The 12,561-nt window shown below is 53.7% G+C and overlaps 1 protein-coding gene across 4 annotated transcripts in view; it reads right to left on the reverse strand.

The window, feature by feature from the left end:
- The window catches only part of CDH22 (cadherin 22), a 127,505-nt gene that overhangs the window by 22,173 nt on the left and 92,771 nt on the right, over window positions 1-12,561 (reverse strand). For all 4 annotated transcript variants that reach the window (XM_068912093.1, XM_068912089.1, XM_068912091.1 and 1 more), the window contains exons 5-7: window positions 7,458-7,625; window positions 6,234-6,421; window positions 5,104-5,357 (exon numbers count right to left, since the gene is read on the reverse strand). In XM_068912093.1, coding sequence (XP_068768194.1) covers window positions 5,104-5,357; window positions 6,234-6,421; window positions 7,458-7,625 — 610 coding nt within the window. The remainder of the gene's footprint in view (window positions 1-5,103; window positions 5,358-6,233; window positions 6,422-7,457; window positions 7,626-12,561) is intronic.

Consider the following 12,561-nt stretch of genomic DNA (forward strand, 5'->3'; position numbering starts at 1 on the left):
TGGTGCTCAGGCCCCTGGAGCTCTCCCGGGCCCCGTTCTGCACTGCTGTGCTCTGCATCCTCTGCGCCAGCATTCACAGAGCAACCGAGGGGGCAGCATTAGCAAACGCTGTTTGCTACAAACGCTATTCAACCCACAATCTCTTAACGTGCATCTTCAGCTGTTCCTCCCCCCGTCCTTGCTGATCAGGAGTGACAGCTCCCTACCTTCTGAATACAGCCAGCACCTCACCTCGACCATCTCCAAGGAGCTTTCCCCACCCACGACACCCAGATGGATGCAACCATAGCATCAGGCACGCGGATGCAGGAAGGACTGCTCAGGTCTGGAAAAGGAAGGCTTAGCTCTGCAGCCAGCACTGGATGCAGCATGGATGCAATGGCTTTGAGGAGATCTTTAAGCCAGACACCATGCCATTGCTGATGACTTGACCACAGAGGGCCATTAATGGATTCACAGCACTTTTCACAGTGGATGGCATGCTGACTCCAGAAAAGTCTTCAGCCACAGCAATTCCAGGGGTGGGTGAAACGGGTATCAGGGACTCTCACCTTAAACAAGATACACAGGCTTGTGGCTTATTGAGTATGAAGTAAGCCTGAGGAAGCAGCAATATCTACCTGTACATATAGAAATGCTAGAAAAACCTACAGCCTAGTGAAAAACATGCACACAACCAGGGTAACACCTGCCCCACTGGATTTTGAGAACACTGTACATAGCCCTGGGGAGCAGATCATCTGCTCAAGCTGCTGTGGAGGCTCTGGAGCACTGCACTGGCGTTGGACCTGGGGATAGGAATGTCCATCTGCTCCCCTCAGAAGATCGCCGTAACCCGCTTAGCTGCAGAGCAACCTGCCCCACACTGCTCTGCACGATGGCAGACCAAGAGGGAAGATGCTCGTTATGCTCAGTTTATGTAACTCTGTACAATGTGATCTTTATCGGCTGAAGTTTGTGCTGGCCATCACAAGCAGCTGTGCCTCTAGCAGTCCAGGTTCACGTTCATGAGTCCCACCAGAGTCAGTGTGCCTCACCTGAGAGGGGGGGTCGCAGCTAACCCTCGGGTCCTTCAGGTACTCAGAGTTTGGTATTTGCTCACTCCTCCTAAAGCCTGCCAGTGCTCCCTCTCTGGAATTGCAGTCCCCGGTTCTGATTGGGATGCAGACCTTGCAATCCATTGTCCTCTCTTCCTGCTGGCACTGCCTGTTGGTTTGGATGTTACAAGCAACTGTTTAATTTAGACAGCTTTCTTGGTACTCATCTTTCTTGTGCATGTATTCCTCAAGCAGTTTGTTTCACTTCTCCCCCGAATGCAACAAGGAACACATTTTCTGCCATGTGTTTTGTTAATAGGAAGCTTTTCAAACACTGTGTGAAAAGCTTTTTGTTATGTTTGTTTTTTTCCTCTTCTCCCTTTTGTGCTGAAGCAGGTTGTAGTTCTTGCTGTGCTGTTGGAGTCTATAAAATGCCCGTGTCCAACACATGTCTCAAGATTTGGTGAATGCCAAACAAGAATATCTCTGAGAACCTTAAATCCCAAGCAACATCTTCCCAGTGCTGATAAAGCCGGGAACGTACACAATCAGAGCACCGGCTCTCACTGCAGGGAGAAAAACAAAAGGCTCCCGTACAAACAGGCTCACGTACACAGACAGTCTATCAGCGCACTGCCTGATACAATGGCTCAGCTGAGAAAAATCATACTATGCCCAGGAAATATACAGCTAAAGCCAAAAAGCCAACTGGAAACTACATTCTTTCTGGAAAAGAGTAGTTCCAGCTTTTGTTAGGCAACAAATAAGGATGGAATAAAATGAAAAGCCCCATTCCTTTAGAAAGGCATTTCCTGCATGTACCATGGTGGGTTTTCGTGTTCCCCCAGAGAACCGGCAGCCCTGGTGCTGCGCTGAACATCAGGACGACTCCAAGCTGCTGTGGCAGACAGCTGGGAAAGGGGTCACCCCAAAGCGGGGTCCCAAGGACACCTCACAGGAACAGAAGTGTGCAAGAGTCAGATGCTCCTTCAACCCTCCTGTCTTTGCAACAGATCAGAGGCAGCCGTTACGCTTAGGGATCCAGCCTAGCTTATCCAGCAGGCACTTCTTCTCACATATCCTCGTGGGACATGTGAACCCAGGAGGAGGGCAGGTGAGTGCCGAGCTGCAATGTGCCTCCAGCGGCAGCTCCAGGCCAGACAGGGCAGCAGGAGCAGCACAGACCTCTTTGTGCTGGCCTGGGAAGGAAAACAAAAGAGCCAAGGGCACCTCCTTTCCCATTTGACTAAAAATACTTCCTAAACCTAGTTACTGGCAGTCTGGTGTCAGCAGGACTGGAAACGCTGACAGAGCTGACTGTTGCTCTGCTGTCCCTGCAGGTCCTCACGCTTTCCTGCCTCAAGGCGAGCACATCACTTCATGGCACAAGGTCGTGGCTCTCCAGCTACGTACACGGCAGAGCCAACACACAGACCTGAGTCCAGGAGACAGCAACCACTGCAGAGACACAGCCGTGTCTCTGCTCCCAGCTCTAGCAGTTCAGGACCAGGAAGTTAAAGGGATCTGAACTGCAGTGACTTGAAAGGGTTCAAACCAACTTCAAGGAGCTGAGGATCAAATGCTCGTTGTGCTGTCAGGACCAGTCACCCTCTAATGTATCACAGGTGAAGAACAAGGGCTGGCTTCTTGTGACTGTACTTTGGAGTAGCACACTTAAAACGCTGCGACTTACTGCCGTCTCCTGCTGATGGGCTAGTGTCGCATCCTAGCAGGGTGCTACAGGATGCTTGCATTAATATTTGTCCAGCACTTTGAAGCTGCAAAGAGCGGCCTAGGTGGCAAAGTATTTTATTAAACTACTCGGCTAGCCAAGGTACCAGGGAGCAGTAGAGGTATGACAGCACCTTTCCTGCACTGGTGCTGCAGGAGCGCTCCACTTCGGCATGGCTGATCCTCTCCCCAGGAACCTGCAGCTCCACCTGCTATGCGTTAAAACAGCAGGGACAGCTCGTACCCCCACCTCCTGCGGCAAGCGCCAGGGGTGGATCGAAAGCAGACTGAGGTGCCACTCCTCATGACAACAGGCACTGCGAGAGGTGAGCAGAGAGACAGACGGACAGAGACCAAATACCACAGGGGACCATAGCGGACGCAGGAGATGCTGCCTGCCTGGGGATAGCTGCAGGGAGGATACATACCTGAACGCCTCAAGCCTGACAAGGGAAAACACATTGCAATTCCCAAGCTGCAGCAGACACCTGGGAGTCCCGTTAGCTGCATCCTCGTGCCCGAGCACATGAAATATCACCTTGTCTGGAACTAAGCCTACTGCAGGGCAGAGAGACTTGCACAGTAAAGTTTGGGCTCTAACCCTCTTGCTCCTGCTGAGCACTTGAAACTGCTTCTCCTTTTCAAATATCACCTTCTGCACAGCAGCAGAAAGCCTCCCTCCTCTGCCTTCTTTTGTTCCCTCTGCAAACAATGCAACAAGCTCCGCAGGGAAGCAACAAGAAGAACACAAGAGAACGAGAGTAAGAATAGTGCTGTCCCCAAGGCCCCTTTCCTACAATTACAGATCAGAAAATAAAATCTATACTCTTCAGCATTGCTAGAAACATTCAAGTGAAAAGGCACGTGCACACATGCACCTGCACACTAACGTGCAGAAAGACTACACACATATGTGAGGAGTGCAAGCTAGCATGCACTCGGCCATGTGCTCAGGGCAGCCACAAAGACAGATGCAGCTCTGACACGCAGCCTGAACTGAGAGGGCAGCCACAGGACAAGGTGAGCATGGGCGCTGTGAGAGCACATCCAGACAGCACGAGCAGTGCACGTTACTTGCTCACATATGTAGCTCCACGCGGCTGCACGCCCGTGCCAGGACTCTGCCCCATGTGCCAGGGCTGGTTTCATTCACATTCACCCCAAAGACAGCTTTCATCATCCAGCTTTGTGACACAATAGTCTCTGCCAGCTGCCAGGCATCCATAGATGGCAATTTTCCATGAGGAAACTCTTTGAGCTTTCTAAACATCTCAGTCTTCATTTCCACAAGGAGCTGGAGATGCCCTCACCCCACCCGGCATCAGCGCATCCCCCGTGGCCGCACGGTGCAGGAGGTCAGCACCCCAAACAGCCACGCAGAGACACGTGGAACATGCTGTGTGTTACTCAGTGCTGTAATTCAGCCCTTGTTGGCCATGTCCTCCTCCATCCCAAGTCCCTGTTCCCACTGCGTCCCAATTTATCACTACTAGGGACAGCCTCCACACGGAGCTCTCAAATGCAAAGCTGCTGCCACTGCTCATTTGAAGCAAGCAGCCGTGCACAAGGTGCCTGCAGCCCTACCGTCACCTGGCACGAGAACATACAGCATTTGAAGGAAATTTTCCACACATTGAGGATGTTTTCTGAACACCAGCTTTTCATCCCAACCGCTCGTGACTCAGGCCAGTTGGCAGAGCCAGAAGGCTGCTCTGTGCCTTAGGTAATAACAGTTTAACAAGGTAACAATCTCCTTAGCCACAAATTAAATGGAAATGGGAAATGTCCTGTGCAGATAAGCTGCTGCCTGGATTACGTCCCCTGCCCAAATATAAACTCTTCTGGCCTTTGATCCTCATGCACATGCACGCACACACACGCAGTCTGGCTCCAGCTCTGCACCCCCCCACCCCCAAACGTCACCTCGTTTGTCACTCCTCATCACTGCCCACTCGTCACTCCTGGTCGCTTGCTTGGGCCGCCCCAGGTGCCACTGTGGCTGCCTTGCCGTTGGTGGCAAGGACGTGTGCGCGTCACGCAGCCGCGTCCCCAACGCTCCCTTGTCGTTCACAAACCATCACTTGCCGGTGACATATCTGTCACTGCAAGGCGGCTGCTCTCGCTTGCCTGCTGCCTGTACACCGGCTGTCACTCACCTGCCAAGATGTGTCCTGCAGGACACGTTCACCTCCCGCGGCACTGGCCACCCTCACCTGCGCTGCTCCTGCCACTCCACCTCTGCCACCGCCACCACGAGCCTCCCAAGGCCACGCGCGTCCCTCGTGCCGAACCCCACTGCCCACACAAGGGGGTCTGAAGCTCAGCCACTGGTTACCGGACAGGGTGGTTCGCTGTGTCCGGGTCGAGGGCAGTGACCACCCCCACGACAGATCCGACGTGCGCGTCCTCCTGGACCTCCATCAGGTCGGAGGGGGGCCGGAATTCGGGGGGCTCATCCACATCCAGCACCGAGACCCGCACGATGGTCTGGTCGCGGAAGGTGCCCAGGTCCACGAACCGCGGGTCCACAAACTTGTTGAGGGCCTCCACCACGACGGTATGCACCTTTTTTGACTCGTAGTCAAGAGGCTGGGACAACAGGAGAGGGTTAGCCACATTCAGCGGGAGGAGCCCTTGCTGCTGCTTCCCTCACCAGACCCTCACCCTGGAGACGCCATAGGCGGCATTGCAGCCCACTGCCCTCAAGAGCTGCCTCTGCAGGGGGCTGGACAGGGTGGCCAGGAGCTCGTGCTCCAGTGCTCTGCCCTCCCGCCTCCAGCATCCACCTCAGGGAAGGTGGAAGAGGCAGCAGCTTCCAGCCCCGCTCTGCCCCGGGCCCTCAGCGAGGTGCCCTGGCAGCACATGGTGCGGGCAGCCAGAACACACCAGGAAGACAGCACGTTATGCACTGGCAAGGGAGCAATGTGTTATCATTAATCACCCTGCGATCATTTCTGCAGGGAGGGGAGTTGAAAGCAGCAGCCTTGGTGAACAATCATTCTTTCTTGCCTGCATCAAGTACTTGCTTGATTGTGTTTGCCACCAAAAGCAGATGCACTCAAAGCGCAGTTGATCAGGTAGAGGAATTAGGTGGGCATATTTCTCCTCCTAACACTGCTGTCAAAACCAGCTGTAAGTGCTAGTCTCCATAGCACCGTGCACAGCTTTACCTATGCGCTGCTCACTTCTTTGCTGCGGCCCCAGAGCCGTGCTGTACCGGCTCCAGCAGGCACTGTACCACTGCTCCTTTCCAGCCTTTCCTCCCAGGCAGAGGTCTGCTCCTTGCCAGCCAGGCAGAACGGAGTCAGGCTTCTCCCTATCCCTACAGACACCCAAATGCAACTGCCAGAGCAGCTCTCAGAGGGGCATTTGCTTCTATGCAAATGCAGCAGCAGGAGTCCCCAGAGGAAAGGCCCCCCCAAGACATCCCTGCCTTCCCTCCCAACCGTTTTCCTCCTCTCTCACCTTCTGTACTGTGATGACAGCCTCTTGGGTATTGCTATCTGTGGTGACTTTGAACATCTCCACCCCTTCCTCGTCCTTCATCTGGTACGTCATGTCTGTGTTCTCCCCGACGTCAGAGTCCTCTGCCTTCACTCTCCCAATGGCAGTGCCCACGGGGGCGGTTTCCACGACACTGAACTGGTACATCTCTAGAGGAGAGAAAGGACTAGCATTACCGCTGCTGCATCTGTGCCCTCTCCAGCCCGCTGCACCCATTTGTGCACCTCCATGGGGCCGCCCTGCACTACGAGAGCTGCCCAACCTCCTGCCAATGCCTGTAGTCCAGAACACCCCCCCAGAGAAAACCACAAACCCCAGCCAGAAACGAGGGCTGGGGGAAAACATTTGGGAGTACAGATGCTTCCAGGTGCCAAGTAAAGAAAGGACTGGTTTCTCTGTGTGGCACTACCCTGCAATCAGGGTGTTCTCCAGCTCCTTGCAAACTTTACCATTTCTAGTTTCTAGGAGATGGAGCCAAGGGCTGAGTCCCCTCCAGCTGCAGCTCAGCATCCCTTGAGCTCTGCCGGCCAAGGGCTCCCAGGCTCTGCAGCCGGTGTGCAAGGCAGCGATTGCACAGCCCAGTCCTTCACAGCAGGACCACCCTCCTCATTGGGGGAGGGCCCCAGGGGAAGGGGCAAGCACCGGCCTTCAGCCACGACCTGGAAAACAACTGCCTTGTGACTATGCTGTCATCTGCGAGCTGGGCAGTGTCACACTGCCTCGCACAGTGCCAAGATCTGACGCAGCTTCTGTGAGACAGGAGACAGACCAAATTGCCGAAGTATCCTGGCTCTGCGCTCTTCCCCAGCGTTGGCCAGAGGGATCAAGGGAGCAGGATGGGCTGCCCCACTCTCCTCGTCCCACAGCCCTGAAACCCCCAGGATGTGCACGGGGAGCAGCGGTCTGTCCAAGGGTACTGGACAGGTTCAGCCAGGGCAGCCACCCTCTGCCTCCATCGCTGGACTGGGCACATAGAGAGAGGCCTGCAGGTAGGTGCATCTTCAGGGATGTGCCCAGGCCCGAGGCGAGGGGATGCTGTGCGCACACAGCCCGAGCGGTGGGGCCAGCTCACCCCGCAGACCCGCACCAGACTGCACCCAGAGCTGCACCCATGTCCCACCATGCTCGAGGCCTGGGGCCAGCCTCACCCCACTGTGGGCACAGCGGGTGCCAGCCAGGACTCACTTTGGGGGAAGCGTGGTGGGTTGTCATTGACATCGGTGACCACAATGGTGACTGTGGTGGATCCAGACAGGCCACCCAGCTGTCCTGCCATGTCTGTGGCACGGATCACCACCTCATACCGGTCCTGCGTCTCACGGTCCAGGTCAGCCACAGCCGTCCGGATCACACCTGGAAACCAGGAGGACATCGTGAGCACAGGCACGTTGCAGAGCACTCACAGAAGAGCTGGGGTTGGGAGGGACCTCTGGAAATCACCTAATCCAACCCCCCTGCTCCAAGCAGAGTCAGCCTGTCAAGGTCCTTCTGCATGGTGGCACAACTATCTGGCATAGCAGCCACCCCCTCAGTTTTGTTTCATCTGCCCACCTGCTGAGCATGTACTCTGTCCCAACATCTAAGTCATTAATGAAGATATCAAACCGTAACAGACTCTGTATCAACCCAAGGGACACTGCTGGTGACTGCACTCCAGCTGGACTTTGTGCTGCGATCACAACCCTTTGAGCCCGGCAAGCCAAACAGTTTTCAATCCACCTCACTGACCACCTATCTAGTCTGTACTTCATCAGTTGGTCAGTGAGGATGTTATGGGAGACCACGTCAAAAGCCTTACTAGAAACTGAGATAAACAACATCCCCTGCTCTTCCCTCATCCACCAAGCCAGTCATCTCATCACAAAAGGCTATCGGGTGGTTAAGCATGATTTTCCCTTCATAAATCCATGCTGAGCACTCCCAGTCACCATCCTTTGTGTGCTTGGAAATGGCTTCCGGGGTTACTTGCTTCATCACCTTCCCAGGGATTGAGGTGAGGCTGACAGGGCAGCTGTAGATCCCCAGATCCTACTTCTTGCCGTTCTTGAGGTTCTTGAGCACATCCCCTCCCCTAGGGCTGTCAGGAGAGGAGCAGACCTCGAGCAGCACCCACGAGTGGGACCAGAGCCTCAGCAGCACTGCCCAGTAAAGGAAGGCTCGGCCTGGACGCCAAGAGCGGCACTCGGCCTCCACGGAAAGGACTTTGCAACAACAAACAATATCCGCAGGGCCCCGTGCGAGCAAACCTTGTTGCAGCCTTCCCAGAGGAGAACTCTAGCGAGCAGATGGAACACAGGAGGCTGTGAGCCAGGCTGAGGCCTAAACCCCTCCAGGGGGAGGACCAGAGGCCCCTGAGGCAGGGGCTGCACTGGGGCCAGCCTACAGGTTTGCATGGGAAGGGGGTGCAAGAGCCCAGGCTGAGTCACAGAACTCCCTGGCACAAAAATGCCTGGCCCTAAGCTCTCCTTATCGGCTCGGAGAGGGCTTGCCAGGGGGATGCAGCAGTTCAGAGCCCCCGTGGCATGGCACAGCACGACTGCCCAGGGCTGGAGCAGGCAGGCAGACACAGGGCAGAGTTGGCCCTGCCAGCCTGAACCCATCCAGCCCTCCAGGCCCCACTGTCTGTCCCTGCACGTTGCATGGGTGCCCTGCACATCAAACGCATGCAGCCATCGCTACACGGCAGGGTCATCCCATTGGACTGCCAGGATATCATCATCTTGGATGATATCTGAAATTCCACTCATCCTTTGTCTTATTCCCTGCCCAGAAAAGCTCATAACAGAATATCACAATGCCTTGCTCCAGATTCACATGTGCCTAGTGGCCCAAGCATGTCTTGAGGGCCTCTAAACAGATAGTAGGATTATTTGGAGAATGAGGGGCAGTTTATTTCTGAAGATGTATCTGCACAAAGACCCTTATTCTCAAGTGTTCCTCTAAGCTAAAGAGGCCAAAGATGCTATACATACTCCATGTCAGGAGCTGAGAACGCACTGGGAGACCATAAAGCTTCACAGAATGTTAGTACTCTTTATGAACTGGAATATCAAAATAAAAGTCTTTAAGTACAGGTCTTCAGTCATCTGGGCTTGAATGAATGACTAGGGCTAAAATACAAAGGAATGTAAAACAAGAAGGAAAGAAATGTAAAACCCAGAAAAAAAATCCTGTGAATGGCAGAAGTTATGACTTCCTATGTCAGCCAGGGCCGATGCATTTACATAGAAACAAAGCACAGACCAAACATTTTGGGAATGAAACAAAGAAATGACTCTGCCCTGAGGTGGCACCAGGGGCACACACATGAATAAGTGTGCACATGAATACGAGGTCATTAGCAGCACATTCCCAGTCCCTCCCGCATTACCCAGAAACACCCCAAAGCAGCCAGGAATCATTTTAAAGCCTCCTCCAGCTCACTTTAAGAATCCCACATATTTAGATAGTTTTCTTTTTCTTTTTTTTTTTTTTTTTGGTTAACTCTTCCAGGCTTTTCTGTTTAACTATCAGCTTTACCTTCTCTATCATGAGCTCTATAAAGATCCATCTTTGCTTTGTTTTACTAGTAATCCTGCCTGGTGTTAGGGAAGAGGCTGCACAGGGGCTGCCCCACTGCAGCATGCAGGTCTCTAGTGCAGGTGTCTGAGACGGAGCTCCTCGTGGACCGAGTGGACACCAGAGGATCACCCAGGTGCTCCCAGCAACCTCCAACACATTTGCTGTCGTGAAACAGAGCAAACGATGGTAGATCACAGCAGGTACCTGGGCCAGCAGGCTCCAGGCAGACACTTCTGGAAACCCCCAGCACAACCTGAGCACGGTGGAGCGGGGCTCCAGCACCCAGCTCCCGCCCAGGAAGCTGCAAGGAGACAAGACAAGGTTTCAGGGACACATCCAGAGGCTCCCAGGCACCAGCCCACCGGCACTGACATGTGTCCGGTACGACCTCATCCACCTCTTGGCACCTCAGTCCCACTGAGGAGCCACTGGTGCCAGGGCTCAAAGGCAGTCAGAAATGCAGCTGAGCTAGGAGAAGCAGGAATTTTTTTCTCCTTTCCATGACATTACAGGTGCAGCAGGAGCTGGCAACACTGTTCCGGAGACATTTATCTCTCCTCGCTTTCTGAAACTAGCAATTATTCCAGCGATTATCATTGTTAGGATTTATTATAAAGACATCACCACTGTTTCAGATCCCTGCAGCTCCCTGGCTCTCGTGGATAGGCACAATTTCACCTAGCTCCCCTGGTTCCTCTGCCATTCCAGCTCTTTAATTACCTGGACTCTCGCTGCCTTCAGTCCCATGAATTAAGAGGACACTCTGCCTCGCATGCTGCCCCTCAAGCACTTCCAGCATCTGCCTGTTCACACACCAGGGTGGCTGGCAGCCTCCTGTCCCTCACCAGCTTGGAGGTCTGTGCTCCTGGCCGGTGCTCAGGGCACTGCAAAATCCCCCCAGGAGGGAGCATCCCACTCCCTCCTCAGGACGGTCGGGGCGTTTACCCTGCGGTGGGGCCACCGGTGCGTGCTGGCTCCCTTGCTCACCCTGGGACTGTTTAGAAGTCATTTGACCAGGAGTCCCAGCTCACCCTATCCACATGGGCTGAGACATTGCAGTGACCGGGGACCACCAGCAAGGGTGCAGATGAAGGCACCTCCAGCTTGGGAGAAGACAGAACGGGCCCTGCATGAGGCACCTTTGCCCAGGGGCTGCACGGGACCAGCCCCAGCTGGCTGTGTTTATAGGCCTCTCCTGTGACACTGCCGAGAGTATAAAATTGTTATTTCTGGGCAAGAACCATCTCATTGAAATTTAAGCAATTCTGTTAATTAACAGGATCTGAAACATTTTATAATGAAAATTATTCATGTCAGCACAATAGTGATGAATTGGGATGAAAGGGATAAAGCTCATGCATTCACCAAGGTTGTAATGACTTAACGGAGCTGCTCACAATGATACAGCTCATAATACCCCATGCAAGATGGGAGAAGAGTGCTAAGGCACTTCCCAGAACACCTCCAAGGTCACCCGTCCTGGGGGGAGCACGTCCAGGCAGTTTGGCATGTGTGGAGCGGGACAGCTGAAGGCCCCAGCTGCCACTCATGGTTCTTCCAAGCAGCACAGGGAAGATAAGATCGTGTTCAGCCAACAGCGCAGCCTGTGAGCAGAAACCACCTCCTGCAAAGACACACTGCTCACCAAACCTGTCCCAGAAAAGTGGGAGTCTGAGGCAGACGAAAGCCCCCATCCTCCAGGCCTCCGCGAGCCCCAGCAGGATTGTCACCAAGAAAGCTGTTCCCTCTAAAGTCATACAGGCCACACTAGGCTACTACCCAAAGTGCAAGGCTGGGCTTTGTCTTTTGGGCTAAGGCACTGCTTGCTTGTGGCCTTGACAAATCAGGGCCTCCAAACCTGCTCCGCACTGATTCCTTGTACACGGCATTATGAGGCTCAGCCTGCACGCTGGCACAAACACCTGCCAGCAGCAAACCTGCACGGTCTCACCTCCTGGAGCCAGATGGGCCTCTGCTCCCAAATCTGACCCTAGGGGGCTCTGCAAAAGCAGTAACAAATCCCTTCTCAGGGCACAGAGACAGAAGAGGCAGGGACCTGCACGGCTCTGGGCAGAAGTCTTTGTCACCATCTCTCAAGATCCACAAACGTACCTTCTTTTCAGCCAGAAAAAAGAAACTCTGCCCTTCCTGCACACTGCCAGCATAGCAAGAACCACCTCCAACTCAGACCCATCTTCCAACTTCTTGACAGCATCTGTTAAGAGTTTAATAATACATATACATGATGGCATCCCCTCTGGTACAAGGCACATGTGGCTTTCCAGCACGATCCAGATTAATCAGTGTAATTACCAGGCAAGGGGACACCCACAGCATCACACAAATACCGTCAAATCTGCTCAACAGCACACACTATTGGGTTATAAAAATAAAGCTAGACAAAATGCTCAGCAGGTAACTGCCTTCCAGGAATCCCATCGTTATGGGCTTATTCTGCTTTTAGATACTTCTAGCTCAGAAGTCCACATCCTTGGAGACCCTCCAGACAAAGCACATTTTAGTTGGGGGTAGTCGTCACCATCACGTCCCCTGCCACAGCCAAGCACAAAACCATGGCAATAATGGAGTAGCACATGTGAAAAAAAACTCGGGAAGTCTCTTGTCTAACCACAGCTCAGAGCAGGCCATCTTTAAACGCAGATCAGATTACTCAGAATCATGTCCAGTTGGGTTTTGACCATCTCTGAGGATGGAGATGCAGCACCTT

The sequence above is a fragment of the Struthio camelus genome, chromosome 18 (genome assembly GCF_040807025.1).
Source record: "Struthio camelus isolate bStrCam1 chromosome 18, bStrCam1.hap1, whole genome shotgun sequence".
Lineage (NCBI taxonomy): Eukaryota > Metazoa > Chordata > Aves > Struthioniformes > Struthionidae > Struthio > Struthio camelus.